The 25,154-nt window shown below is 48.7% G+C and overlaps 11 protein-coding genes across 11 annotated transcripts; 4 read left to right on the forward strand and 7 right to left on the reverse strand.

Moving 5' to 3' along the window:
• Positions 1-441: 441 nt before the first annotated feature.
• N7519_006585 (rRNA (cytosine-C5-)-methyltransferase NOP2) lies at positions 442-2,643 on the reverse strand (the record flags this gene model as incomplete). Its single annotated transcript, XM_057293361.1, has 1 exon — positions 442-2,643. The coding sequence occupies one exon, from the start codon at positions 2,641-2,643 to the stop codon at positions 442-444; it is 2,202 nt and encodes a 733-aa protein (XP_057148172.1).
• A 292-nt stretch (positions 2,644-2,935) lies between these two features.
• N7519_006586 (uncharacterized protein) lies at positions 2,936-3,705 on the forward strand (the record flags this gene model as incomplete). Its single annotated transcript, XM_057293362.1, has 2 exons — positions 2,936-3,046; positions 3,124-3,705. 2 exons carry the CDS (start codon positions 2,936-2,938, stop codon positions 3,703-3,705), a joined length of 693 nt encoding a protein of 230 aa, XP_057148173.1.
• Positions 3,706-4,382: 677 nt separating this feature from the next.
• N7519_006587 (cell differentiation and development protein Fsr1) lies at positions 4,383-6,981 on the reverse strand (the record flags this gene model as incomplete). Its single annotated transcript, XM_057293363.1, has 6 exons — positions 4,383-4,642; positions 4,700-4,996; positions 5,097-5,748; positions 5,796-6,508; positions 6,572-6,850; positions 6,906-6,981. The coding sequence occupies 6 exons, from the start codon at positions 6,979-6,981 to the stop codon at positions 4,383-4,385; spliced, it is 2,277 nt and encodes a 758-aa protein (XP_057148174.1).
• A 2,875-nt stretch (positions 6,982-9,856) lies between these two features.
• N7519_006588 (oxidoreductase, short-chain dehydrogenase/reductase family) lies at positions 9,857-10,849 on the reverse strand (the record flags this gene model as incomplete). The annotated part of the gene is made up of 1 exon (XM_057293364.1): positions 9,857-10,849. One exon carries the CDS (start codon positions 10,847-10,849, stop codon positions 9,857-9,859), a length of 993 nt encoding a protein of 330 aa, XP_057148175.1.
• A 485-nt stretch (positions 10,850-11,334) lies between these two features.
• On the forward strand, positions 11,335-12,500 carry N7519_006589 (uncharacterized protein; the record flags this gene model as incomplete). The annotated part of the gene is made up of 3 exons (XM_057293365.1): positions 11,335-11,410; positions 11,475-11,753; positions 11,821-12,500. 3 exons carry the CDS (start codon positions 11,335-11,337, stop codon positions 12,498-12,500), a joined length of 1,035 nt encoding a protein of 344 aa, XP_057148176.1.
• Positions 12,501-12,818: 318 nt separating this feature from the next.
• On the reverse strand, positions 12,819-14,043 carry rad14 (DNA repair protein RAD14; the record flags this gene model as incomplete). Its single annotated transcript, XM_057293366.1, has 3 exons — positions 12,819-13,234; positions 13,292-13,883; positions 13,942-14,043. The coding sequence occupies 3 exons, from the start codon at positions 14,041-14,043 to the stop codon at positions 12,819-12,821; spliced, it is 1,110 nt and encodes a 369-aa protein (XP_057148177.1).
• A 231-nt stretch (positions 14,044-14,274) lies between these two features.
• Positions 14,275-15,335, reverse strand: N7519_006591 (uncharacterized protein; the record flags this gene model as incomplete). The annotated part of the gene is made up of 2 exons (XM_057293367.1): positions 14,275-14,714; positions 14,783-15,335. The coding sequence occupies 2 exons, from the start codon at positions 15,333-15,335 to the stop codon at positions 14,275-14,277; spliced, it is 993 nt and encodes a 330-aa protein (XP_057148178.1).
• Positions 15,336-15,963: 628 nt separating this feature from the next.
• On the forward strand, positions 15,964-16,428 carry N7519_006592 (PaaI family thioesterase; the record flags this gene model as incomplete). Its single annotated transcript, XM_057293368.1, has 1 exon — positions 15,964-16,428. One exon carries the CDS (start codon positions 15,964-15,966, stop codon positions 16,426-16,428), a length of 465 nt encoding a protein of 154 aa, XP_057148179.1.
• A 101-nt stretch (positions 16,429-16,529) lies between these two features.
• Positions 16,530-17,333, reverse strand: N7519_006593 (SDR family NAD(P)-dependent oxidoreductase; the record flags this gene model as incomplete). Its single annotated transcript, XM_057293369.1, has 1 exon — positions 16,530-17,333. The coding sequence occupies one exon, from the start codon at positions 17,331-17,333 to the stop codon at positions 16,530-16,532; it is 804 nt and encodes a 267-aa protein (XP_057148180.1).
• A 1,503-nt stretch (positions 17,334-18,836) lies between these two features.
• N7519_006594 (uncharacterized protein) lies at positions 18,837-21,602 on the forward strand (the record flags this gene model as incomplete). The annotated part of the gene is made up of 5 exons (XM_057293370.1): positions 18,837-18,851; positions 18,903-19,422; positions 19,473-20,378; positions 20,432-20,830; positions 20,884-21,602. 5 exons carry the CDS (start codon positions 18,837-18,839, stop codon positions 21,600-21,602), a joined length of 2,559 nt encoding a protein of 852 aa, XP_057148181.1.
• Positions 21,603-21,783: 181 nt separating this feature from the next.
• N7519_006595 (putative extracellular endoglucanase) lies at positions 21,784-23,751 on the reverse strand (the record flags this gene model as incomplete). Its single annotated transcript, XM_057293371.1, has 5 exons — positions 21,784-21,945; positions 22,003-22,804; positions 22,858-22,879; positions 22,963-23,313; positions 23,364-23,751. 5 exons carry the CDS (start codon positions 23,749-23,751, stop codon positions 21,784-21,786), a joined length of 1,725 nt encoding a protein of 574 aa, XP_057148182.1.
• Positions 23,752-25,154: the final 1,403 nt, after the last annotated feature.

A 25,154-nucleotide genomic window follows, 5' to 3' on the forward strand; every position in this document is an offset into this window, starting at 1 on the left:
CTGGTATCTCTGCTGGAGTATATAGACGGGATGTTCCCGACCGGTTTTTTGAATTTCTGGGCACTTACATTCATTGATTTTTAGCGAACGGTGATTTAGGATGGGAGTGATTCGATTGGTTTTATATCCTCCTGATTTTGGTTATATACACATACCACCACTGGTAGATTTAGATTGTTGGATACACAGCAGTTCTTATACCCTCTATATCTGATGCCTTGGACTTGCATAATTTGATTTAGCATTTTACATTGGATTTTCTATACACTTTTTTATTCATTTTATTTTCCTTTTTTTTTTTTGAAACACAGTTTGATCTTGATTGAACAAAAGGTATATCCAGTGCGCCGGGTCCCGGACCTAATACATGATGCTTTTGACTTGCCCGAAGAATGAAAAACGAAGAATTATACACAAAAAGATGAATGATCAGGTCATTGATCATTTGCTGGCCTTCTTGGCTGACTTCTTATCCTTCTTCTCGGCCTTGCCCTTGGCCGCAGCCTTCTTCTCTTCCTTTTCCGTAGTCACCGGCTTCTTATCTTCCTTGACCACGGTCTTCTTCTCGCTCTTTGGCTCATTGGTAGTCTTTTTCGAGGCAACGGCATTGGTCTCTTCTTCCTGGCTTGGTGCGGCCGTTTCGTTTGTCTTCTCTGACACCTCGACCTTGCTCTTCTTGGGCTTGTTCAGAACACCCTTAGGGTTGAGACCCTTGCGACGGAGACGGTTGCGCTCAGCGCGAGCAATGCGCTCAGCGTCCTCTGGGTCCTCGAATGAGCTGAAGGCACCACCCTCGAAATCAGCGGCGTGTCCATTCTCATCAACAATGGGAGTCTTATCAATGGACTCATCGTCCGTGGAGGCGGCCGAGGAAGTACTGCGAGCCTTCTTGGGACCCTTGGAGCGGGGTTCGGTGTCGTCCGATTTGACCACGGGGGTCACGGCCGTCTTCTTGAGCTTGCAGACATAGAAGCCGTCGACGTTCTCGCGGTGAGGGAAGTAACGGCGGGTGAGCGCCATCTTAGGATCGAAAGTCTTGCCCATATAGCTGAGGAACCCAGGGCTACCGAAACCACCGAGACCGGTGTCCACGATCTTGACATTGGGACGCTTGCGAAGAACGTACTGCACGACGGCCTCGTTCTCTTCGACTGTCACACTGCAAGTAGAGTAGACAATGTATCCACCGGTCTTGGAGGAGTGATCGACGGAATCAATCGCGGCCAGAAGAAGCTGGCGCTGCATGTGGGGAATGGCGAGGAAATCACGCTCGTTCTTGGACGTCTTGACACCGGGATCCTTCGAGATAACACCGGTACCGGTGCAGGGAGCATCGAGCAAGACACGGTCGAAGCCACCCATGGCCTTGGGGAAAGCAGTGCGGGCATCCATATTCGTCACAATGGTGTTCTTGCAGCCAAGACGGTGAATGTTACCAATCAAACCTTTAGCACGGGGTTTGCTGGCATCGTTTGCGACGACACAGCCAGTGTTGCGCATCAGAGCGGACATGTATGTTGTCTTACCACCGGGGGCAGAGGCCATATCGAGAACACGCTCGTTAGGCTGGGGAGCGAGAGCCATGACGGGAAGGAAAGAAGAGGCAGCCTGGAGAATATAGTGACCGGCCAGGTACTCGGGGGTGGCACCCAAGGGGACCGGAGACTCGAAAACTTGAAGGCCAACCTTGGACCATTTGCCAACGGGCTCGAGGACAACACCACGGTTGATGAGGGCCTGGGCGAGTGATCGGCGGTTGGTTCGCAGAGTGTTGGTACGAATAACGACAGGGCGAGGAGTCTCGTTAGCTTCGAAGAAGGCAAAGGCCTCTCTGGGGGTGAACAGGTTGAATAGCTTCTCGGCCAGGAATCGAGTGTAGCCGTAGTATGTGCAGATATCGTCGAGCAGGAGATCGATGTAGTCGGTACGCGACTTACCGGGCAGGCCGAGGGTCTTCAGGTCACCCAGGATTCGGATGGTGTCTGTGATGCGCTGGCGAAGCAGCTGCAGATCGGGGGCGAGTCCCTGCTGGGTTTGGTCGGCGAACACATCGGGTGCAGCGATGTTGGTCTGCAGGGCGGCTTCTTGCATTTCCTGCTCGGCGGCCTCTTCCTCCTCTTGTTGTTCAGCATCCAACTTCCGCGACAGACCCTCGATGTTTGCGGCGGTCAATCTCTCTTCGGCATCGGAGTCCTCGTCGTCAGAGAACATGGCTCCACGGGTGTGGCCCTCCTCGTCAGAATCGACAACCGAGTCATCATCCTCTAGGTCCGACAGTCCTTCAACCTCGTCGTCGCTATCCATTGAGCCTTCACTAATCCCATCGAGATCACCGAACTCATCATCATCCTCCATATCCTCATCATCATCAGACATAGGCACCGGCACGGCCTTCTTTGTGACCGACGGCTGCTTCTTAGGTTCCTTGGACTCGGCCTTGGAGGCAGCACCATTGACCTTCTTTTTCTTGGGGGCTTCCTTCTTCGAGACAGCCTCATCTGCATCAGATCTGCGACGCTTTGCTGGTGCAGGCTTCGGAGGCGCCTCAGCCCCGCCAGCCTTGCGTTTCTTGAGCATTGTGATTTTCGACTCGTCGAGCGGGGCCGGAGGGCCCTGCTTCTTCATACGGCGACCGACACCCATTGTGAAAAATTGGTGTGTATGGGGACGTTAATGGGTGTTTGCTTTCTGGGGGAGCTTGTAATTTCTTTCCATCTTTTTTTTTCTTCGGGCGGTGACTGCCAGCAGTACGGAAGGAATGAAAGGCGGTGTGCTTGTTTATATTAATGCCTTATAGTTAAGGTGTCTCTTGTCCCATCGGCATCAAGTGAACTTCCCCCAAGTCCAGACTTCTTCTACTCCAACTTCTATCGCCTTTGATTTGCTTTCTCGCTCTCTTTGTCTTGAGAAAATCTACCAATTTAAATTGCTCACCATGTCAGAGCTTACTTTTACCAAATCATTCCTGTCCACGCTGGACTCGCGGCCTATCAAGCTTCGCGCTGATCATGTCTTCGACCCAGAGCAGATTGGACTACGAGTTCCCGTGAGTCTTGATGCGAAAATTCCCTAACTTGGCTCACTGAGGAAGATCATTCTGACATGCTTTCCGATAAACGACAGTACACCCTCCCCCGCCTTTCAGCCCCGCACCCTCCGATGCCCAAAAAGGTGAAGTCAACACAGGCACCAGGCTCATCCAAATCAATCACTGTCCGCGTCAAGTCTGCTCGCAACCCTGCTCTGGAATTCTTGATCTCCAATGCCCCTCTCTCGACCACTTCTGTCCAGGACATCCGGGATGCTGTGCAAGTGCGTGTCACCGATGCGCAGGGAGGCCAAGTTCCGCTAGACAAGATCAAGATCTTATACAAGCGCAAGCCAGTAACTGGAACTGGGAAGACATTGGCCGAGGTATTGGCAGATGAACCCGCTATTATGGCGGGAGGCAAAGAAGTCGAGATCGGGGTGATGATCATTGGGGGTGCCCAGGTGGTTGAATCTGCTGTGGCTCAACCGGAGATTACCGAGAAGCGGGATGAATCACCGCCCAAGGCTGCTATAGGTCCGAGTGGTGAGGAAGTGTTGCATACAGAGGCCTTCTGGGATGACCTGCAAGGCTATCTCGAGCAGCGATTGAAGGACGAGGAAGAAGCAAAACGGTTGAGATTGGTGTTCAAAAAGGCGTGGAGCTCAGCCAAGTAGAATTATTCCCACGACCTCAACAGCGCAGCGAAATAATGTCAATATCGAATGATACCTGTATTTGTTCCAGTCGTTTCACATATGCCTCGTGTCCATGATAGTCTGACAAGGCCGAGTTTGCTCGATGAACGGTATGGATTCAAATATTATACACACAATGAGCTATTAATGTCTAAGGCACGCTACATGGGCGCATCGAGGAGAAAAAGGGGGAAATTTCCCCCGTCCACCTGTGGACACCAAGCAACTAATACGTCAAATATCAAGATATCAGGATCATTGAACCCAATCAAGACCCTATCACAAGAGCAAATGGAACAGTATTCGAACAAGGCATGTTCTAGTTCCCATAGAAAGTAGAGCATGTACCGAAACAGTTGAAAGAAAATATCCACGCACGCCAGGGAATCTTTGTCGAACATGTTATCAGCGAAGTAAAAAGTACACAAGTTGAAAAGAAAAAAATGAAATAGAAAAAAAGCGCAAAATCACGTATGAAAGTATCATAAACCACACAGCGTCGGTGAACACCATTGCAAATGCTCGAAAGAAAACTGGTCCGGCTAATCGCTCATCCAGTTCATGGGATCATACAGAAAACGAGCAGACGCGAAGAGATACACACACAGGTATAACGCAAGAAGAATCATACACGGGTTTTCATTCCGTCGTTTCAATCATCGGGAGCAGACCTTGACCAGGCCATCTCCACCACCGCCAACGACCCAGTGGCCATCACGGCTCCATACTACAGCACAGACTCCTTCGCCACGCATCAGCCGGTGACCGGTCAGCTCCTGAGTACAGCTGCGCTTCTCGAGGTTCCAGAATCGCAAGCTTGCATCGTGGCCAGCTGAAACGAGCTCACGTCCATCTGGAGACAATGACAGTGAGGCTATCGCAGCAGGATGAGCAAGCATTGTGTATGTACATTGACCTGTATCAAATGTTAGCGTATTGTCGGAAATAGCAAGGTCATTTAAATGCTGCTTACCACTATTGGCATCAAAGAAGCGGATGTATCGGTCCTCATAACCACTGATGATTACACCCTCAACGTTGCTTGATCCAGTGGCTCCGTGGACCACTTCTTCTTCTTCGGCCATCGCGCGGTTGGGATCAAGATTAACGGTTCCATCAAAGCCGACAGTGGTGGCGACGACGGAGTTCACCCCAGTAGCTGGCGTGCCGTCATATGTCTCGAGACTAGCCATACCCGCAATTTCTTCGCCGGTCCGCGTGTCGTAAACAATAATAGAGGCATCCGAGTAGGAGACGACAAAGTTGACGCCTGCAAGAGACAATGGGCTGATGCATGTTCGGGGAAGGAGAATTGAGGCGGGGGATGCGATGAACAATGGTGTAATTGAAAGCTGGAGTGGTAGCAACACTGGGCGGAGGCAAGGTTGGGAAGTTGGAACCGGAGGGCATTGAGTTTGAGTTCGCCCGTTGGCTTCTAACTTGACGGCGATTTCCAGGCGGGGATGCGGCGCTGATAGCCCAAATCAAGACGTAGCCATCTGCTGCGCCAGAGGCCAGAAGGATGCGATCCGAGCCACCATATTGGCTGCTTGAGTCGCCAAAGACAGAACCCATGGTCCCGGGAAGAACGCAAAGTCCCCAGACTGCATCTTTGTGCTCGTTGAAGGTGGCCTTGGGATCAATCCGCCCACGTTCCCATAAACGCACGCTAGCATCTTGGCCGCCTGAAAACACCAACCCATCAACCAAAACACGGCCGCCATTGGAGATGTTCTGAGACGGTGAACAGGCGGCAAGAGAAGTCACGGCGCCTTCATGGCCGCGATGAGTGAAGTAGCTCGTAATGTCCGAGTCATGGCTGGAACCAGCCCCAGAGCCACCAGAAGTACCTGGGATGATCCATCTCTTGATCGTTCCATCATCACTGCAAGTGCAGATCTCGGGCTCTTCTGGACTACCACCACCGGTGAAGATGACAGATCGAATCACATCCAAGTGGCCACGCAGCACAAACCGGACTTGGAAGATAGAATCTTGCTTTTGTCCGAAGGTCGCACCCGCCTCCCGGGCATCAATTGCACCATCGCTCTTGCGCATTGATCCCGAACTCGTCCTTCGATGGGGAGAGACCCGTCCTTGCTCGGCTCAGAGGTCATAAAGTTGGCATTTGGGAAAGCATCGGTATCCGGGCGATGAGGCGGAATGGGTCCGGTGACCACGAGTTCCTGCTCTGCCGGTTCGTCAAAGTTCCACCCATCCACATCCTCTGTTCTTTTCTCGGTCAAGTTTTTCAGATTCACATCCTCCTTGACGACCACTCGAGGGCCCTGGGCCTCGTATGCCTGGTTTGGGCGTTCGCCCACTGTGCCCTGTTCGTATACTTGGGTTCGATTTTCAAGTGCTGCGACGGGGGCTTGTTGCGGGTCCAGTGACCGTCGATCCATGGCATCCCGAGGGAGATACTGGTTTTGACCACAAGCCATGGCATTGTCAGAGTAGTGATTGGACATCGGTTGGTGGTTTTGCAGTGCCATTTCACGTGCCATGACGTGATTCGCTTTCTGACGTTGCTGCTGAAGATAGGCCTCCTCCAGGTTCTGTTGCGACAGCTGTGAATTGCCATAAAGCTGGCCTGACATGTCGGAGTCATTGATGTCGGGTGGCGGGTGGGAAGCGGGTATAACATGGTACGCAATCTCGTTGGAAGCTTTGGACAGGTATCCTCGGACTTTGTCTATGTCCTCACTTTGACCCTCATGCTGGTTTTCGTTGTCGGCTGCTTCGTCATTCTCATGGTCCGTGCTCGGCTTGGGGCGATGCGCTGGAGAATAACTCAGTCAATATTCCCACGTCGCGTGCTAGCATACAATTGTGAGGCACATACCTTTCAGGAAGCTGACACTCTCACGTGCAGCATCTTTAGGATCCTTAGAGTCTTCGGGCTTTTCGTTGTTTGATAGCTTCTTGACCTTCTCCCTCTCCCTCTTTAGAGCGGTCTCCATCAGGCGAACATGTTTCCCAAGGGACTCATGCAAGCGCTTGCTTGTGCGCAGATCGCCTTCCAATCGACCAATGCGAGATTTCATCTCTGCCCGTTCAATCTCCCATGCATTGCGGTCGCGCTCGTGTCGGTGCCATTCTGTCTGTAGGAAGCGCATTACACCTGGACACGGATATCAGTCAATGGAATTCAAGCAACCAGGTAGATTCATGCTCACCCTGTAATGTGTATTCCGTCCCCTGTGGGCCATTCGAACCATCCATGGCGCCAGCCATTCCTCCGATCCCAGCCATGGCTGATGGAGATTGCCAGGACATGAACAAATGAACAAACACAGGACGGGTCGAGGCTCTGAAGGGTCAAAGCACTGCAGGAGGTACCGGGAACGGAATCAGGCCGGTAGTAAATCAAGTGACGTGTAAGGTGCGAGCTTCGGTTTCTCCTGACCCCGGTAAATCGTATCCGCGGTAAGCGACTCAAGTCCTAATGGCGACGGCAAGGAACCACTTCCACGCCGAGTCAGCCTGTGGATGAGGTATCCTAAGGAGGAAGATCCAAAGGAGAGGAGCAAGGTCGGACAATGATAGGAAAGTTATGAGGATGAGAGTGTGCCTTTACTGACCTTTTGTTATGGTGAAGATGGCTTGGCCTCGGGGGGTGTCTGACCGCCTTCTAAATGCAGAAGACTGGCCTGCCCTTTACTATGCAGGTAGGTAGCCCTGGGGGTATATGATAGTTGGGTAAGTATTGGATGAGTTGTAGGGATTTTGAATGTAAATGAGAGAAATTCTGTATGTGATAGTAAATTCAACAGGTTAGGAACGATCACAGGCCGAGTTCTTCAGATTCTTCAGATAACTACCTAGGTACAAGCAGCTAGGGCCGACCCTCCGGGCCGGCCTCGCAAGAATGACAGCCAGGCACTCATTTAGAGCACCTACGAGAAGTTATTATCTCATACAAAAATATTAAAAATGAATATATAGTACCGGTACACCCCCTCTACTAAGTATAGTAATAATACTAATATAGTAATAACTCTCTTAAGTAGGGTTAGAGATAGGATAATACGATTAAACCGCGTTGTTTAAAATGCCAATAATAGCTATATAGAAATACGAAATACATAACACCTTCGACACGTCATTATCGTTATATTGATTAACATCGTGGCAACCAAGACACTATAACAATACGGTATCTAACCACACGCTTAGTCGTAAGCCCGTGAGACATCCTAAAGGTGTCGATCCAGAGAGTAGCTTAGATAAACGACGCCGGCCGATAGCCTTTCCGAACGGTTTTCTCGGTACCATAATACCGTAAAATCCTGATCGCCAGGCCCCTTCCTAACTATTTTCGTTGCGATGTTAACGTCAAGCGCACTGAAGAAGTCCAGAACTGTTGTGATATGAGGCTGGTGCGGATCAGGAACCTAGCCGAACCATCGGAATTAATCCCGAGGTATCTATACAAAGAACCAAGTTGATTTCAAATCAACTTGTTCTTCTTGTTATTTATATAGTCTCATGTTTCCCTTGAATGAATAACTTAATTCGTATCTCTGAACTACAATAAGAACCCCTTCTTACTTTGTGATGTTCCTGCCTTTGGCGGTGGTACCGATTTTGTTCTGGCAGATCACAGCTTCAAGTATAGACAGAGAAGGGATTTCTCTTTTGTACTTCACACCATTATTTCTGGGTTCTTATATTTAACCCAATAAATACAATACATTACTGCGCCTGCAAGCATATGTCAATAGCCTATATGTCTATCTCTTTCGGCGTCACATTCCAACAATAAACTCATAGGCCAAGACGGGTACTACGGTTGGCAGTTGTGACCAAGTTGGCACAAATTTCCTCCAGGGTTAAAAAGGAAACCCTGCTGGGGGCTAAGATTGACTTTTGTTTTTAAATGGGCATCAATTGTCTACCAACATACAGTATATTTTTCTTCTCATCCTGCTTATCACGTCATGAATCCACATAAAAATATACCACTACCATCCATATTCCCACCATCCATACCCCAACAGTCAACTGGGCTGCAGCGACAACCTCAGCCAGCAGGAATATTCGCCCTTGATGAGGATTGGACGGGTATAACAGATCCCAAAAAACGGAGAAAGCTGCAGAACCGACTTAGTCAACGATCTTTACGTAAGAAGCAGATTTCCTTCCCTTACCTTCCTTTTTCTGTTGTATGGAAGAATAATTTGGTATAAACTAACATAGAGAGAATTCATACAGGTGTGAAAAAGAAGATCGCAGAGGACAGAACGCGCGGCATTGCTCAAAATGTCTCCAAGTCCGAAGCCAATGCATTTGGTGGTCAGAGATATATCTCAATCTTGCCCAAGCAGGAAAATCAAATTATTAAATCAACATGCTCAAAGCAAGCCGTCCAAAACGCACTCACCATGCTAAGAGAATTTGAATATGTTGCCTATGAGAGCTATTCGGCTGGAACCCCGTGCTTAGGACACTTACTAAGCCTCTCGAAGTTTAACGTAATTCGAGCATTTGCGGCCAATTTAGAGATGATTGGGGTTTCAGTTCAATCTCTCAACCAAGATACTCCGTCACCATTTTGTGCATGCCCACCCTTCCGAGATCTATCACAGGGCAGCATGTCTGTTCATTACTCTCCTACCATGACTCAATGCTCTATACCTCATCATCCATGGCTCGATTGTTTCCCCTTTCCTCAAGTGCGAGATAACGTCATTAATGCACAGCAGTCTTTCGATGTATGCAAGCTTGCTGTTGTTATTATGGAACCAGCCAATGTGAATCTCAGTTTACTTGTCTGGGGTGAGCCATGGGACCCCTGGAACTGGGAAGTTTCAGAATGGTTTTTGCAAAATTTGGGGTGGGTGATTCGTGGTTGTCCGGAGATTTTGAGGTCCAGCAACTACTGGAGATCTAAGCGTGGTTTAAAACCACTGGCCACTTGAAACATTTTCTTGTTATCATAGACTCGTTGTTAGATTTAGAAGCTACTCTCTAGTGATAGAGATGCGATACAGAGAGAGAATCGATGGAGAAAACACTGTGTGTATTGACTGTCTCGCACGGGGAGAGAAGGAAGAGAAGGAAGGAGAGAGAGAGCTATCAACCTATGTAGGTTCCATCACATTGCGATGCCTCAGGCATCCAACATCTAGTAATTGAACTCTTGACCGACAAGTCTCTCACTTAAAGTCCACAGTCTCTCTGCATCAATCTCGCTTGTTGCCCAAGAGTAAACTTCTTCCTGGTCCTGATTCGCAATGTGGCAGTCACTCAAGAAAGCACCGTTATGTTCTTTGATGCTGGTATCGAATGCAGCAAAGACATGTGTCGCGGCTCCTTGATCAATATCCTTGATGTGCATCTCATCCATGCCCCACAGCCACTTATTCCCATACATATTGTCCATTTCCGTAAGATCCGCAGCGAAAGAGGCCTGATCATTCATCCCATGTGCTGCGAGGTTTGTATAACTCACACCTGGGCAGATTGAGAAGGCAAGTACACCCTGCGAACCAAGTCTCTTCGCGAGGGAAAGTGCCATCAAGGCATTGGCCGTTTTTGACTGGCCGTAAGCCAGCCACCTCTGGTAGTGTTTACCCTCGTTGAAGTTGTAGTCCGACCAGCGAATGTGGCCAATGCGGTGCACGCCGCTAGAGACGATCACAACCCGTGGGGATTTTGAAGCCAAGACCTTCCTCATGAGAAGATTGGTAAAGAGAAAGTGGCTGAGATGGTTCGTCTGGAGCTGACTTTCGAGGCCATCCTCAGTCAATTTGTATGGCACGGCCATAATACCGGCATTGTTGACCAAGATGTCAATACGAGGCACATCGGCCCACGAATTGACTGTTTCTGCGGCCTTGCGTACGTCGGCAAAAGAGAGAAGATTCAGGGCAAGCGGCCTGACCACAATTTCCGGATATGTGGTGTGAAGTTGGTCGATAAGACCCTGCATCTTCGGAATCGACCGACCCGCCAGAATAAAGACAGCAGGCTTTGCAACAGCCACTTGCTTGACAAAGCTTTCGCCTAGGCTACCTGGCGAAGCGCCGGTAATGAGGATAATCTTTCCAGTGATTTGAGCGGCATGGAACGAAACAAGCTCACTAGCTCGAGTATCGCGATTGTAGGTTGGTGCCATGGCTGGAATAATGTGGACTTGATATTTGCAGTTATGGTAGTATTAGAATGACTTGCAAATCAACCTATAGTAGGATATTTTATTTCTTTATGTACTCGGGTCTTCGGGAATTTATTTATGAGTACATACCATGGTGCACGCAATGAAATTACTTCGAAGGACGGGAAGAGCTGCATCCGAACGTTGAATCGCCGGATAAGGAACGACGCTAAAGCCGCTAATTTCTGATTGGATATAGTTTTCGACTACCAGCGGGCGGTCGATGCATTAATCTAATTTGGGTATAGTTAGTAGGAGCTAATGCACATAGCTGACATGCTGGAGCCAATCAACGTTGGCGACTAATTAGCTTGAGATCATGAGGTCATCATTGGTCTAGGATATCATTCGCGACAAATCCCATTTGTTACGTGGACTTCGAGCAGTATCTCTCCGACCATCCGAGCTGTATACACACTCACAAAACTCTGCTCACTTACCGCAAGATGGTACATTTACAGGCTGTGCGAGTTAATAACGCTAGGCTCAAAGATTACGGCTCGAACTTGGTGGGGGTTTTTGGTAATTCATTCCTCGTACTTTCCCCCTCATAAGGGTACCAACTGACGTCGATGCATCTATCCAGTTGGTGGAACCAGTGGAATCGGAGAAGCAACTGCCCGGGCGTTCGCGTCTAACACACTCGCATCTCGAATTTATCTAATCGGTCGCAACGAGGCCCAGGCGTCCAAGATTATTGAGGAGCTGCGCCAAGTCAACCCTGATGGGCAAGTGAACTTCATCAAATGCGATGCATCTCGTCTACGTAATGTAGACGAAGCATGTAGGACCATCCAAGAGAAGGAGGAAAAGGTGAATTTGCTATTCTTGAGCTCTGGTATCCTCACCACAAAGGGTCGAGATGGTACGTGCAATTCTATTGTATTTTTCGAATATGTGCAGTGCAGAGAAGACGTGCTCACTGCCACCAGAAACGGAGGAAGGGCTAGACATGAAACTCAGCCTACATTACTACTCCCGTATGCGATTCATAAATGACTTGCTTCCACTATTAACCCGAGCTGGAAATGATACGGACAATTTGAGTCCCCCACAGCCGGGCCTTCGTCGCAACCTATCAAGCGTTGTCTCTGTTCTACATGGCGGTGCGGAAGGGCCACTGATCTTGGATGACCTATCTTTAAAGACGCATTTTTCGATGAGCAACTGTGCCAGACATGCCATCACTATGACCAGCCTGTCTATGCAGGAACTCGCCTTTTCACATCCGGAAACGTCATTCGTTCATGCTTTCCCTGGAATTGTGAAGACGGGCGCGACTCGTGATTTTGGGATTGTTACTCGAACAGTGATAAACGCAGTCTCCTTTCTAGCGAGACCTTGGATGGTACCATTGAATGAAAGTGGCGATAGACATCTCTATGCCGCAACGAGCCCGCGGTTCATACCACGAGCATCTAAGGACATTGGCGATACTGCTCCTGGCGTCGATGGGTCTATCGGCAGCGGTGCATATTTATTGCACTGGGATGGATCAACTGCTGGAGACCAGAAGGTTCTGCAGGATTTTTGCCAAAATGAGACTGGCAAATCTGTGTGGGAGCACACGATGAGTATATTCGAGTCAATATGTGGCAAGAGAAGTACCTAGAGAACCAGGATCTTATAACTGTAACTTAAGGTTAGATCTGAAGATAGACTTCAAAACCATGAATTGTTTCCGATTTCCACCACATCCCAATCTCCTTTTGACAATACCCGCTACGTTGATTCCCATCTATGGTTGATCCATGGATATATAGTTAGTTACATGTATATACTCCAACAGCACAAGAATAATGAAATAATCATTATTCAAATATTTCTCACTAAGATTCAATCCCAGAGCCTAATGTCTAACAGGTCCAAATACTAAATTTGCTCGTGGTCTCATACAATAATCGATCATGCTATGGTACATTATGGTCGTCTAGAACTCGAGCTCTTCCACCTCCATCCCACATTCTACACACGTCTTGACACCAATTCCAGTTTCTGGATTCTCAATGGATCGCCCCCATTGATGAACATGCTTCCGCCCAGAACCGAGATCGTCGCCAAACTCTCCGCCTGAAGGACCTTGACGATTGCGTCGGTAGGCCTCCACACGTGTGCGTTTCTTCAGGTCCTGCAGCTTCGTTTTGAATTTGGCCTCCCGTCGCCGTTTCTTCTCACCTTCTCGTCGTTCAAACTCAGCATCCAGCGCCTCTGCCGAGCCCCATTTCTTCTCGGAAAATGCATATTCTTCCACTTGGTATCGTAAATACAACATCATGCTGTTCCATGTAGATTTGTGTGGATTCGGACGCTCGAGGCGTGGAAGAAGCTCTTCGTCTCGGAGTTCAGCTATAAGTAGGCTGATTAGCACGTCTCTCTTTTCATAGGCGACAATTAGGTACTCACGATCTGTCAAGAGATAATCTTCTTTGGCTTCCGTCTTGGTCAACAAACTGTATTTCTCTGGGTGCTTCTCCTTGCAAGCATGACAGATGCAGCACTTAAGTTCCTCTTCCCATTTCCAGTCAAGTTCGAGACTGCCACATTCACGGCATGTCTTCTGCTTGCTTTTATCATCTAGGACACTTAGACCTGGTTCAAAGGGTCCCTCCCGGTTTCGCTTTAGTGATTGGAGTAGCTGATGGCGTTCCCATTCCTTCTGCGTCATATGTGCCGGTTTTTGTACTTCTTTCCCATCCGGCACGTGGAGTTGCTTATTGAACGGGTCATCTTCCTGTGTCAAAAATCCACCCTTCGTGTCGGTCATCTTGCTAAAGTCATAGTCGACATAGCTCGTGAAGTTTCGGGCTGGCCTGATGGAGTCCAATGGGCGATTTGAAGAAGATGCATCACGCATATTAGCAGGCTGATTGGATGTCGCCATCGAAGTGAACGAGCGCTTGACGCCTGTTGCGGGCTGAGAGGTATTTGGAGCGGCTTGAGATAGTTCGGCTTCACGCTTCTCCCGAAGAGCTTTAGCTTTCATGCGACTAATTTCCTATCAGAGAGACTAGTTAGTTTTGGCTGACCATGTCGCAAGCTTGGAAGGAACTTACCATCCTCCGTTGTTGTTCAGGAGTGATGGGGGCGCGGGGAAGCTGTCCTGTCCCCGACTCCTTGGGCTGTGAAGGCGGGGTTGAAGGTCGTTCTGCTGACATTGTGAGATTATTCCCTCGACAGTAATGGCCGTTTTTGTTGTCGATAGTTTGGGATGATATGAGCAACAAGGCGGAAGGCGGAAGGCGGCCAGACCGATCTGCCAACCACGTGATGTTCGGGGTTATACTCGCGACGTCATTGGCCCGTCCCCGGAGTAAACAGGAACACTGAAATCAATATTTTGGAGAATATTAGTTTGAATTGACGAGGAAATCGACTTAATCGAGAAGCTATGAGTCTGCAGCCAGATAATCGAAGTCTTCCTCTCGGTCCTGGCCATACAAAACCTCACACACGCCCCCTACCGGTACATCCATGACGGCGTCGGTTCCCTCACTCCAAATTTCGCGCCAATTGACTTTGCGGTTTTGGGGGCCCATGATCTGATATGAGGTGGCACCGGGCTTCATCTTGGTAGCACCACCGGGACGTCTCCGCGCCTTTCCATCAATCACCGATACGTTCGCAACCTCATCGACAATGTTCTCGATGCTGTGCATGGGCAAAGTAAGGTAGCCTGTATTATATGTGGCGAGTGCAGCGTAAATGTAGATGAGTAGCATCACCAACCATGCGGGGATCGCCAGCGACCACCAACGGTTGGGATAATAGTAGATACCAAGCTGATGGAGGAACGGTGATGGGAGATATGACCATAGGAGATAAAACACTGGGTTGGCCCGGTTAGTATGCGGGAGACTATGAGAGACTGCGCCGGAAATTCCCCATGAGACTTACAAAAAGCCAATGATGAAGCTAGGTATAACACGAAGCCATAATATTCATACGTAGGAACCTTGGGACTGGCGCGCGGAACAGTGGTTGCGCGACGAGCTGACTTGGCGACTGCCGCCTCGGTATCGTTGGGAGTTTCTACATCGGAACTGTCCGGAGTAGTTGGACGTGACGTAGTAGTCGAAAAGGGTGGTCGAAGAAGAGAAGTAAGTGAGGGAGAGGGCGGTAGAGGGGTGGGTGGACGATTGTAGAACGGAGGCGCAAATGCATTGGGGCCATGGAGAGAGCTGGAGGACTGGCGAAATGGATGATTCCGGTCGATATTAGAAGAATCATCAGAGTCTGTATCGGAGAACGATTGATGCTCTAGCGAGTAGTGCGACTGGAAATCCGCATCGTCCTCCACCTCAATCTCCTCATAGCCGGGAGAGGTGACACTCTCGGCTTCGTAGCTCTCTTGCTGTTCTTCCGGGGATATAGGGTCTTCGGCCAACAGGGGCGGAAAGGGCTGCTTGGCCTCTAAGGACGAATTGAACGTCCTTGCCGAGTTCTCCATTTTGCGAAATAACGAAGAGTTGGTGTTGTTGGTAGCTCCCCTTTTTCTGCAATCATCACCAGCTTCACCGCCCATATCCACCTTATCTACCGTAACCCTTTGTACCCAGCCAGATATACCGCCCTGTATACCGCCTCCATTTGGAACATACTGTCACAAGAATACATAGTCGCTTATATGTACGGCCGTAGTCTTCTAGGTAATGATCTTCTCAGATAGCTTTTGCGATAGTCTTTTCATATGTCCTTTTAGTAGCCTTTTGTGGCAGTCTATGAGTTACCTGAAATATAATTGGTTTTTTATATAGGCGATTATGTAGGAGTCCACAGATCGATGTCTTGACTCTTCTAGTTAATCACACACACTGAAGGTCAAAACAATATAACTACACCAGGATGTATAGCAAGATACCTAGGTACATATGTATGTTTAGATATACATCCCCGACTTATGTTCCCCAGTGCCCTTTCAGATCGACTCCGCTGCAGAGGCGGCACATCCCGCTCTCGGCCTCTCCGACTCGGACTTCAACGAGAAAATTCCAAATCCCTCTTCCCCTGCATTTTCAATGCGCTATTCTCCATATCCTCATTCTCCCAACTTTCTTTCCCTAAAGTGATCACCCACTATGAATATCACCGAATTGGAGCATGTGCGCGGGGTTTGGGAGCGAACCAAAAATGACAGCCCTATCTATCGCCTTCTTCTACCCGATGTCGATATCATTAGTGCAACACGCGGCCACATGCAAGCCCGACTTAAGCTCACGGCGGAACATGTCAATTCCAGGGGCACCATTCACGGGGCTGTCTCTGCAGCTATCATTGATTGGGCCGGGGGCATGTCGATAGCCACACATGGATATGAGAGAACAGGCGCAAGCATTGATATCCACGTTTCATACCTGTCAACTGCCACTATCGGAGATACCCTGGATATCTCTGCGGTTGCTGATCGGGTGGGGAAGTCAATGGCCTTCACGACTGTCAAAATTTCCCGAGTCATCGACGATCAAGTGGGCCCCTTGGTTTCGAAGGGTTCACACACAAAGTTCCTACCTGTCTCCAAGGAGAATCGTGAACCTAAGAGTTAAGACCTTATTCCAAGGATGTTGTACATAGATATAAATATTCTTTCAATTCTTCAACATCCGCGCCATCCTACCAGTTCCACCCAGAAACCTTTGAGTTCAAATCATGTCCTCCCCGTCGAAGATGTTATGCCACCATCCACGATCAATTCCTGTCCAGTGATATACCGCGCCTCGTCACTAACCAGGAAGAGCGTAGCATTGGCAACATCCCAAGCGTCGCCCATTTTCCCCATCGGAACTTGCGCATGGCGCATTTCCATGTATCTTTCCGCTTGATCATCCGCATATCTGGATACCATACATTTTGTGTACGGAGTGTCCATGAGCCCAGGAACAACTGTGTTCAGACGCACACCTTTGGGTGCATAGATGACAGCCGTTGTTTTCATCAATTGAATGATGGCAGCCTTCGTCGCGGAATACCCAACCTGAGGCTTTCCAATGTACCTCAAGCCGGCAATGCTGGCTACACTCACCACTGCGCCACCGCCTTGCTGCTCCATTATCGGTAGAACGTGTTGACACATCAAAAACACGCTCTTGAGATTGAGGTCCACCTGGGAATCCCAAACTTCCTCCAACATTGTAGCCGGGCAACCGGGCTCTGACCTCCCAACGTTGTTTATCAGAATGTCAATCCGTCCGTGTTTAGCCATACAGGCTTCCACAAGGGTTTTTGTTGATGTAGCTGACGTCACGTCTGTTTCCACGACGTCGCAAACTCCACCCTCAGTCTCAATGGCCTCTTTAGTGGAAACAGTGGAAGCGAGCGTGCGATTGCCACCGAAGATCTTTGCACCTTGTCGGGCTAGGAGAACAGCGATGGCAGCACCAATTCCCCAACCTTCAGATTGGCTTTGACCGAGGCCAGTGATGAGGGCAACTTTCCCGTGGAGAGACAACATAAGGGAAACAATGTATAGTCAAGAAGATAGAAGAATATTGTCAGAAATTGATCCATAGATACAGACCTTAAATATATTCACTTATGTAAGAAACCAGAAACGGGATTGTCCCGACGACGGGGGTTTCCCGCTCCCCAGCGGCATAGCTCCCGATACAAGATCCATACACTAACTAGTTATGCGCCATTACCTATCTTTGCCGACGGCGTTAGCTAGCATTCCCCCTTCATGGTTATCCAGAGCACAAGGTGTTTTAAAGTCACATGGGTTGACAGTTGCGAATACAGGATGTAGTGCAACGTCTCCAGTCTCAAGTAAGGGCTTTAAAGAGCGAAAAACTCGAAAGGACAGGTGAGAAGTAGTCGGTAGAGGGGGTTATTACATATACATTCCTATCTAGGTAGTACATGCATATGTGTGCCAAGACCTGCACGTTCACATTTCTATACATTTGGTTGTATGCTGTACTCCCTACAGTCTGTAGTCTATATAGTACAACATACACGTATGTACGTAATAGTCTACATGTACTACACGTAAGTCTCACCTGCTGGTCGACTCTTCAAATGTTGTCATCTAGCATCCGTCTATCATCTACTCCGTGCTATCTACTCCATACCATCAATCCATTTACTATCTAAAACACAATTTCCACCAGATGAGACACGTCAGATATTCTCGAACGATTCCACGTGTGCACGGATATTAGTTCCTCATGATATGTCTTGACATTTCAAGCTCCCGTGTCAACATTCTCCATAGGTGTAACCGCAAGTTTCCACCGCCAGACCCCCTTACATTCCTGAAAATCATTGGGGGAAAAAGTATCCATTTACTACCTAGGTACCTAATCCATGGATCCCTTCCAAGGTTCTATAAAATCCATGGATGAGATCCTTACTGAGTAGATGGGTTGACATTACATTGATATTATTGGTCCTTTCAAATGAAAGTTCTCACATTTCAGGGGGTTGATCGATTAGCGCCAAATCTTCCCAAGGTTTGTTTTTCCTCTAAGGTTCCTCGGTTCCTTTGGGAGACCCGCATTGGCCAATGAGATTCTTTTCCCTCTCTCTATCTGTATTTTTCGATTCATTTTCATTTTACACAGCAATTGAGATGAATTTTCAATGAATTTTCAATGTGTTTTTTCTGATTTTCAATTTTAATTTTTTTTCCCTACCCCCACAGGTTCTGCATGTTTTGGACTTTCCTCTGGACATATTGATAGTACACATAGATACTGCCAAGGCAAAGACCCGCAAACTATCGGATCGGCAAGAGAGCACTTTGGATTAATCTTCAAGCCGGGCCTATCAGCTCTTCCATGCACGAACTTGTCAATCTCCATTGTGGGTGACAGGTCGTAAGCGGGGACCATGCAAAGAGTATTGCTTTTTTCTTTGCTTCTTTTTTAACCCGGGGAACTTGCTCCGTACAGCCCCCTCTTTCCTGTCATTTCCTTGGCTTTTATATCTCCTTGTTTCCAAGACTATACTCACCATGGAGAGTATAACGGTATATTCAACTCCCCATTAACTATGTAGAAATATTGCTAATCTGATCAAGGGTAACGACGCAAATATTGGATCGGCACGAGGCGACGCGTCGACCACCTCCGGTGATGTCGCCAGCAGTCTTACCGGGGGAGGGGGCTCATCCGGCTCCGCCCTGGTGATGACTCTATTGCCTGCACTTGTCTACGCCGCGTTTTGGATTGGCCTTTTTCTGATATTTCGGCGCACACAGCGCAGATGGTACGCTCCGAGATCCTACTTGCCCGACATACATGAGCATCAACGGAGTCCCGAGTTGCCTTCTGGCTGGGTTAACTGGCTCGGCACATTTCTAAGGATTGAAGACAATCATGTGCTCCACCACTCATCGCTAGACGGTTATCTTTTTCTGCGATTTTTGCGCGTCCTGGCTGCGACATGTCTGACAGGCTGTGTGATTACATGGCCAATTCTGCTGCCACTTCATGCCACTGGGGGCAACGGCAATACAGAGCTCGACAAGCTAAGTTTCAGTAACGTCAAGAACCCCAGCAGATACTATGCCAATGTTATAGTGGCATGTGTCTACTTCAGTGAGTTCTCAGTTGTTCACTTGCAAAACAGCCCTACTGACCATGTATAGCGTTCGTATTTTATGTCGTGGTCAGAGAAAGCCTGTATTATGCAAACCTCCGTCAGGCCTACCTCAACTCGCCAGCCTATGCATCTCGAATGTCGTCCCGTACAGTCCTCTTTATGTCAGTTCCGGATGCCTACAAGAACGAGAAGAAACTACGACAAGTATTTGGAGACTCGATCTGCCGAACGTGGATTACCTCCGACTGCTCCAAGTTGGAAAAGATGGTCACTCAACGGGATCGACTAGCTGAGAAGTTAGAAACCGCAGAGACGAAGCTCATTCGGCGAGCAAATAAAGTCCGCACTCAAGCAATCAAAACGGGTGAATGGAATATCGATATGTGCCTGGATTGCGAGTCAAGCAACCCGGCATGGTCTCACAAGGTCAAACGTCCCATGCATCGACTGAAATTCTTTGGCGAAAAAGTCGACTCTATCCACTGGTATCGGGCTGAGCTCGCAAAGAAAATCGAAAAGGTCTCGAATCTACAAGCCAAACACCAAAATGGCGAAGCAAAACAGCTCAGTGCAATCTTTGTCGAATTCAACAGCCAGGCCGATGCACAAGTCGCCCTACAAACGCTGTCGCATCACCAGCCGTTTCACATGACGCCTCGCTTTATTGGAGTTTCGCCTAGTGAGGTTGTATGGTCGGCACTGAATCTTAGCTGGTGGCAAAGAATTGTTAGGAGATTCGCAATCCAGGGATTCCTGGCGGCGATGGTCATTTTCTGGTCGTTTCCTGCGGCAATCGTGGGTGCAATTTCGAACATCACATACATCTGCACGCTGATTCCCTTCCTCGGCTTCATTCTTGACTTGCCCGATTTCATCAAAGGAGCAATTGAGGGTCTTCTTCCTGCCGCGGCCCTAGCGGCGTTGATGTCATTAGTGCCGATCATATGTCGCAGTATGTTCCCCTGGTCTGCTTTGTTCGTTGAACCCTTGCTGACTTCTAAATAGTATGCGCTAGGCGAGCTGGAGTTCCATCCAAGGCACGAGTTGAGTTGTTCACACAAAGCGCTCACTTTGTCTTTCAAGTGGTACAAGTGTTCTTGGTCACGACCTTGACATCGGCTGCGTCGGCTGCTACTGCACAAATCGTCAAGGATCCTCTCTCGGTCAAAGATCTGCTGGCGCAGAACCTGCCCAAGGCGACCAATTTCTATATTTCGTACTTCATTCTGCAGGGATTGAGCATGAGTTCTCTGGCCCTTGTTCAAATTGTCAGTGCCTTGGTGTTCAAATTTGTCACCACATTCTTTGCCTATTCCCCTCGTCGTCTGTTTCAAGGATGGGCCGAACTTGCCTCTCTCAGTTGGGGCAATGTCTTCCCCGTCTTCACCAACATGGCTGTAATTGGTAAGCGGTACCCTACTGGATTTTAACGAGGATTAACTGACTCAATCCGTTAGCGTTGACCTATTCATGCATTGCACCTCTGATTCTGGGATTTGCCTTCCTCGGGCTTTATCTTGTATACCAAGCCTACCGATACAACTTCCTCTTCGTATATGATATCGAAGTCGACACAAAGGGACTAGTCTACCCACGAGCCCTGCAACACTTGCTAACCGGTCTCTACCTGGCTGAGATTTGCATGATAGGACTTTGCGCCATCAGGGGCGCTATCGGCCCAGTCATCATCATGGTTCTATTCCTGATCGGCAACATCCTGGCACACATGTCGCTCAACGATGCACTCGCCCCTCTGAATACTTTCCTACCACGATCCCTTGACGCGGAAGAGGAAATGCTTCAAGAGAGAGAAGATGCGGTGGCAGCGATCAACGAAGAGCGCCGCCCACGCGCGATGGCCTTCTGGAGATGGTTCCACCCGAACGTATACAAAGATTATGCTGCTTTGCGTCAAAAGGTTCGACGCAATGTGGAGGGGGTTACCTACACGCCCGAAGAGATGCGTACAGCATATTTCGAGCCATGTGTAGCATCACCACCACCGACTTTGTGGATCCCACGCGACAAGTGGGGTTTCAGTAACCATGAGGTTATGGAGACAGATTCGATAATCAGCATCACGGATGAGGGTGCGCACCTGGATGACAAGAACAAGATCGTGTGGGATAAATATGACCCTCATCTTCCTTTACGGGAATTGAAAACCCTGTATTGATCATGGCTATCCGCCATGGAATTTAATGACTTGATGACCGATTGGGAGGATGCTTTTGTACATAAATTCTGTTTATTAGATACCGAGGCTGCTAAGCGAAGCCCGATCAAGCGCACTCAAATAATGTTAATGATATAATTGGTCCATTTCCTTGGTAAATCCCATTGAGATAGAATTCCCATCAGACAGTCAAGGTAAAGTTGACAGCATTCGCAACACCATTATCCCGCGGGAAAAACTCGAAGGTGAATACAGTCGATTGGCCAGCAGAGATGACAGAGCTAATAGCAGATGAAGTGAGGATTACATGGGAGTCGTCCCACTTATACTGGCTACTATAGGTCTATATCGATGGATTAGTATTGGCCAAAAGGCACACGAGGAGTAGGGCTCAGCTTACAGCTCTGGCTTGTTGGATAGGACCCAGCGATACTGTCCAGTCATCGACCAGGTATTTTCCACTCTTGGTCAAAGCCTTTACTGCAGCGACAGTTGGTAGTCCACCCCAGGTGATTGGGATCGATAGGTCAGAGCCGGAGACAGACGAGGCCACTGCCGACGTAGATGACAGAGTTGGAGCCTTCCATTGCACAATTTGGATAACAGGGGACGAGTCACCCCCCGAGAACTTCAGAGTTAGAGTGGCGACGACACCCGGTGCTGTCGTGGACGAAAGATGCTTGGATAAATACGAGGCTGTGAAGATTATATTCGCACCCGAAACAGAATAGTCTGTTTCGGACAAGGTAGAGCCAGTAGAGTCACTGATTGACGAGAGCTTGTTACCGTTGAAGATAAATGGAAGAGTCTGTTCAGTCACGTCTGTTCCATACTGATGGAAAATATAAGCCGACGATGACTGAGTGGTCGCAGAAGCGTCCTCTGTACTGTCTGGCAGACTATTTGCAGTGGACTCGGTGGATTTTGTGATGATCGAGAGTGAGTTAGTGTCACGCCAGACCCCGGTGGTTCGATCCAAGTGGTCTAGTCCATTATCCCACAGCACGCAGGAGATGTCAAGACTGGCTGCAGTCTTGGTCAAGAAGTCAACGTACTTCCATCGAGCAGCGGGCTCGGTGTTGGTGGGTGAAGCATCATATTCACCCAAAAGGAGAGGTACATCAGGGAAAGTGTTGCGCAGCCGCTGGAAGTCAGACTGTAAAGCAGACTTGTCACTGTCAGAGCCCCAAATGGTCTTTCCCCTGTTTGGAGAGTCAGTAAAATAATAGCTAATATGCTGGGCCTATACTCTTACCAAGCGCTGAAAATGAAGTCGTCTAGAAATCAGGCAGTTCAGTCAGCTCAACTCAGTTCAACTCAACACATAATACCGGTAGGTATAAATTGATATATAACTCACAGGGACTGTAGTAGTGGAACTGAATAGCATATGGGTTTGAAAACCCAGAAGGTGCAACAAACCAGTCTGCAGTCTTGATGCTATCCTGACCACCTCCAACTAGAGTAACGACTCTTTGCGAGTTGAACCCACCGGCATCGTTAATCGCCTGGAGGAAGATCTTGTTCAGCTTGTTGATCTCGGTACCGTCGGCCGCAGTATTGCACGGAGGCTCATTGATGGGTTCAAAGGCAACGAGGTTCGATTTACAGGCCAACTTGGTCCCAATTTGATACCAGAGACTGTAGAATTTCTCTTCAATCATGGTAAGATTGGCTCCGGATTGGGTAACATCAGCCCAAACCCATGAATCTGTTTGCTGTCAGTCAAAGTCAACTTGGTTTATACAAGGTATATCATACCATGATGCACATCAACGATAGCGTACAGTCCACGGGCCACAATCATATCGACCACATCGGAGACTCGTTCCAACCATGTTGGGTCAACAGTCCAATCAGGTGAACTTCCGGTAAAGTGATCAGCCCAGGTAACTGGGAGTCGAACACTCTTGAAGCCGGCATCCTTCACGGTATCGAATGTCGATGCCACAACGGGTACATTATTCCAAGATCCCTCGTCGGGAATAGCGTCAAGTGTATTTCCTAGATTCCAACCGGGATGTAGATTAGACACAAAATCGGCGGCTGAGATTGCGCTAAATGTTCCAGTGCACACAGCCCCTGTTGGGGCAGCAGTAGCTGTCTGGGCTATCCCGAGGGTCACGATGGCAGAAAGGAGAATCTGCATGGCAAGATCTATTGTTGGAGGATATCTACAGATGATGATTTCGCAAAGGACAAAAGCAACGGTACCTCAAGGACATTTATAGGTAACCAATTTTTATATTAAGCCCTAATCCTTGCGGCCCGGCGGACCCGGATATTCTTCAGGAAGACGCATTAGAGTGTGCCAAAACGCCCTTTGGCTTTGAAGAGTAGATGAGTTGCATGTACATAGTAGACTTGGCATAGCTTCCAAGGTTGCATCTATGCACTTTTGAGTCTTTCTACGGGGAAAAGACTGTCTGGGGAAAAGGCGCCATAATAACTCCTCCAATGAGAAGCCTTTTCCCCCACAGATACAATGCGAGAATCCTTTAATTTCCCCAAACTGAGGACAAATTAGTTGTAATTCATGCGGACAAGTCCCGAAAAAGGTAGCCATTTCCTATGTCACCTGGTTAGATGTCTTTAATACCCCCGCTCCTGTAGAAGGCGCGGACAAGGTCCGTGTTGGTTTTATAGATCCGTGGAGAATTGGGAGAATGAGGAGGAAAATGAGAAACTGATTTGTTTCATATGGAACCATAGTAATCAAAGACATTCGTTTCTCTACAATATATATCGTTCGTAGGCGTCATATTCATTCCAGTGCATTGGCGTAAAGTATCAGGGCCACTCATCATTTCCAGGTCTAGCATTGGTCACATCACTATGCATTCTCTGTTCCGTTCTGTCTCCGCTACGTTATGATCCCCTGTACGTACAGATGGGCGTTGTCGGTGAGAATACTGTGACGTTCGATTCCGCGAATTCCGGTTGCCGGGGTAATGATTTCCTGCGGCACCGTATGGCCTTCTATCAGGGGGAGAATAGCGCGGCCCGCTAGCAGCTTGTTCATAGGGAGGAGGAGGTGCGTTTGGGTCCTCAGGGTCGGGCCCATGTTGTGACTGAGGTCTAGGCTGAGAAGTAATCACATTGGCAACGCTCGAAGATCGATTAGGTACATTGCTCAACCGAGGCGAAGGCGATGGTCGATTGGAAGAATTATTCGGAGCAGGCGTGCGACGATCACGAGCCTGTTCGTTCCTAGCATTCTCGCGTCGCTCCTCTTCTTGGAACTGAAGTGAGAGCGCATATGCATAGTCTGCATCACTCTGTTCTTGTGTCGGCTCAGGGGATTTCGATGCTTCGTCTGCATTTGGAGAATGCGTGTCTGGCTCATTCGATGTTTGGGGGCCCGCGAGACCACCAGATGGGGCCGAAGGACCAGCGCCCACGGGGCGAAAGTCGCCAGAGTAATATTCTGTGTTGAACCCTGTCACATCGACTAGAGATTCCCAAACTACCTCGGCATGGCCCGCATATCCAGCATCGGTGACCAAAGTATACAGTTGGTGGGATTGCGGGTGTTTATATAGAGTCGAGAAA

Source organism: Penicillium mononematosum (genome assembly GCF_028829835.1).
Source record: "Penicillium mononematosum strain IBT 11891 chromosome Unknown utg000003l:1.0-8172316.0:1.0-8177699.0, whole genome shotgun sequence".
NCBI lineage: Eukaryota > Fungi > Ascomycota > Eurotiomycetes > Eurotiales > Aspergillaceae > Penicillium > Penicillium mononematosum.